Raw genomic sequence first — 2,577 nt, 5'->3', positions numbered from 1 at the left:
TCTTTTATACACCGTTCTGACAGACAGCAATTTAAGGAGATCATGTGGCTAAATATGTCACTTCTGGTCTGACTGGGGAGGGGTCCAGAGAGATTGTTTTGGCAAAGTTGCACACTGATTGAATATTAACTTCAGTGATCTCAGATTACTGGTGACACGAATTATTATTTTGTGAAAGCTATATTTATCCTTAGCCAGCAGTTTCAGGGTTCTTTCTATGTCTCTTCCTCTGGCCCCTGGAAGACAATCAACAATGGTTGCTGGAGTCTCTAGCTTCACGTTTCTCAAAATAATCGCCAATCAGTGAATGTGTCACCAAGTGGGGAAAGTGATTTGAACCGTGAATGGGCTGATGGTGTACCAGGTGTTTCTGTTTAGGGTTATACTTCCTCCTTAACCAAGCTTCTCTCTGATGGTCTTGTAGCCCATTCCAGCCTTGCACAGGTCTACAATCTTGCCCCTGGCATCCTTTGTCAGCTCTATGGCCTTGCCCATGATGGTAGAGATGTTGGAATGGAAGAAATTGATTCTGTGGATAGGTGTTCTTTATACACATAACGAGTTGAGATCATAAATATCTGTCATTGATTGATTGCCCATGTGACACACATTAAATTCTGGCTGGGTTGTAGGGGATCAAATACTTATAAATTGATTTGCATGTCATTGAGTGGCAACTTTTATGTAATGTGTTTTTTTTTTTTTTTTTTTCTGGATTTTTGGTTGATATTCTGCCTCACTCCATTAAAATGAAAGTACCATAAAAATTAGAGACTGTTCATTTCTTTAGAAATTACAAATTCAGCAGGGGATCAAATAATTATTTCCCCCAATGTACAGTCTCATTTAAAAAAATGTCAGGTGCAATAAACGACCTTCAGAATTATTAAGCCAACAAAAGTTGAGCAGTCATGATGAGAGTGTCAACTATTGTTTGCTGCTCTCTTTTGCCCTCTCTTTCACCATGTATGTGTCCCTCCTCTGCTCTGTTTGATTCCAACATAGGCAGAGTTATAATAAGATATGGCAATATATAACAGGTTATTAAGTTATCTCATTATGTTTGAACGTGGCCAGGCTACTGTTTGTCTCATTCAGCTCAAGAAAGTAATTTTTTAGATCCTTAACTGAAGTAGATGTAGCTAGATCATTAAGGGAGAGAACTTTAATTACAATATTTGATAATCATAAAAACGAAACCTCTGTTTTGTTTCCAGGAACAGTACCGGTTCTGCTATGACCTGGCCCAGGAGTACCTGGACTGTTTGGAAGTCAGATAGCGTCTATCCCTTTCATCTCGTCAGTTGTCAAATAGACGGTCCAGATCCTGGACCTTGCATCTTGGATCTTTGCTCCTGCCTCCTTAGTCTATGTATAAAGCTCTGGTTTTCTTGTTTGCCATGCCTGGATGAAACATCTGCCATAAAGGCTGATAGAGAAAGTTTGCTGGACAATTTGTAATATACTACTGACACCCTTTTTTGCTTTTCCTCTGCGCTCTGATCCAACCTGTACTCTTTTTTGCCACTCTACATCTGCCAGTGTGGGACGCTACAGGAGTGGAGTTCATTTTATAAAACCACTGTCAAGGCAAGCCGGACTACCTGTTGTACAACTCACTGACTGGATACAGAGAGCTCTGCTGTATCCTGCCTTACTATGAACGCTGACCACCGAAAGGTTGATGCCAGCCACTGGATGATATTTTGTGTTTGTTTGTAACACTGTAAATGGTGCAGTCTGCTGTTGGTGAACATCCCATGTTGTACTATACTATATTTGAACTTTATCGTGGGTGGGGCTGATGGTTAAAAGTTAAGTGAGGTTGAGATCAGAAGAGGTCAATCACATCCAATGGACATATCTGTACAGTGGAGTTGTCTTGGACCTAATTTCTCTTTATTTATTCTTCGTGTATATAGATATTTCTTTTCCTTCCCTCGGGTGTTTCTAGATGTTCTTAACGTCTATCAATGTGCCAATCCATTCTCTCTGTGTCTGTAAAAGGGTTAGGGTTCAGCATCTGCATGCCCAGTCTTAAGTGTTCCATTGCAGTGTGTGGCCCAAGTCTGCTTTTGGATGGGTTCTGCAAAATGAATCCCTCTGCTAGTCCTGAGAGAGCTCCATAAAAGTAACCACGTGTTGCTGTGAGAATACGGTGAACCTCTGTTGCTTTCTAAATTTGTATTTATTCAATGTGTTTTATTTTCTAAATAGTGTATAAAACAGGAAAACAAATAAAACATGCTGTTGCTACACAGCCACACTGTTTGGAGATTTTTATTTGTGCATCTCACAGACACAAGCAGAATCACTCAGGCTGAATCTGACCGGCATCCTCAATGACTCCCACTTCCAAAGTCAGAACCTGATTTGCTTGTTAGCATCCCAGACACGTTACTGAATGTGTCTGATTTCATGCACTGGACACATCTATGGCCCCCAATTAAACAGCTGCTAAGAGTTACAGTACAAAATTACAAAGAGGAGCGCAAACTGACGACAGCGTAACTGCAAAGACACTCAAAACAGCTGCAAAGTGGTGACAACATGGCTACAAAGAGAATTAGAGCAGCC

General features: G+C 40.6%; 1 protein-coding gene across 1 annotated transcript in view; it reads left to right on the top strand.

Moving 5' to 3' along the window:
* The window catches only part of ptprua (protein tyrosine phosphatase receptor type Ua), a 240,719-nt gene extending 239,439 nt beyond the window's left edge, over positions 1 to 1,280 (top strand). The window contains 1 exon segment of the mRNA XM_030740851.1: positions 1,218 to 1,280. Within this exon segment, the coding sequence (XP_030596711.1) occupies positions 1,218 to 1,280 (63 nt within the window).
* Positions 1,281 to 2,577: the final 1,297 nt, after the last annotated feature.

This window comes from Archocentrus centrarchus, chromosome 11 (genome assembly GCF_007364275.1).
Source record: "Archocentrus centrarchus isolate MPI-CPG fArcCen1 chromosome 11, fArcCen1, whole genome shotgun sequence".
Classification (NCBI taxonomy): Eukaryota; Metazoa; Chordata; class Actinopteri; order Cichliformes; family Cichlidae; genus Archocentrus; species Archocentrus centrarchus.
This window is presented reverse-complemented; position numbering and strand designations above follow the sequence as displayed.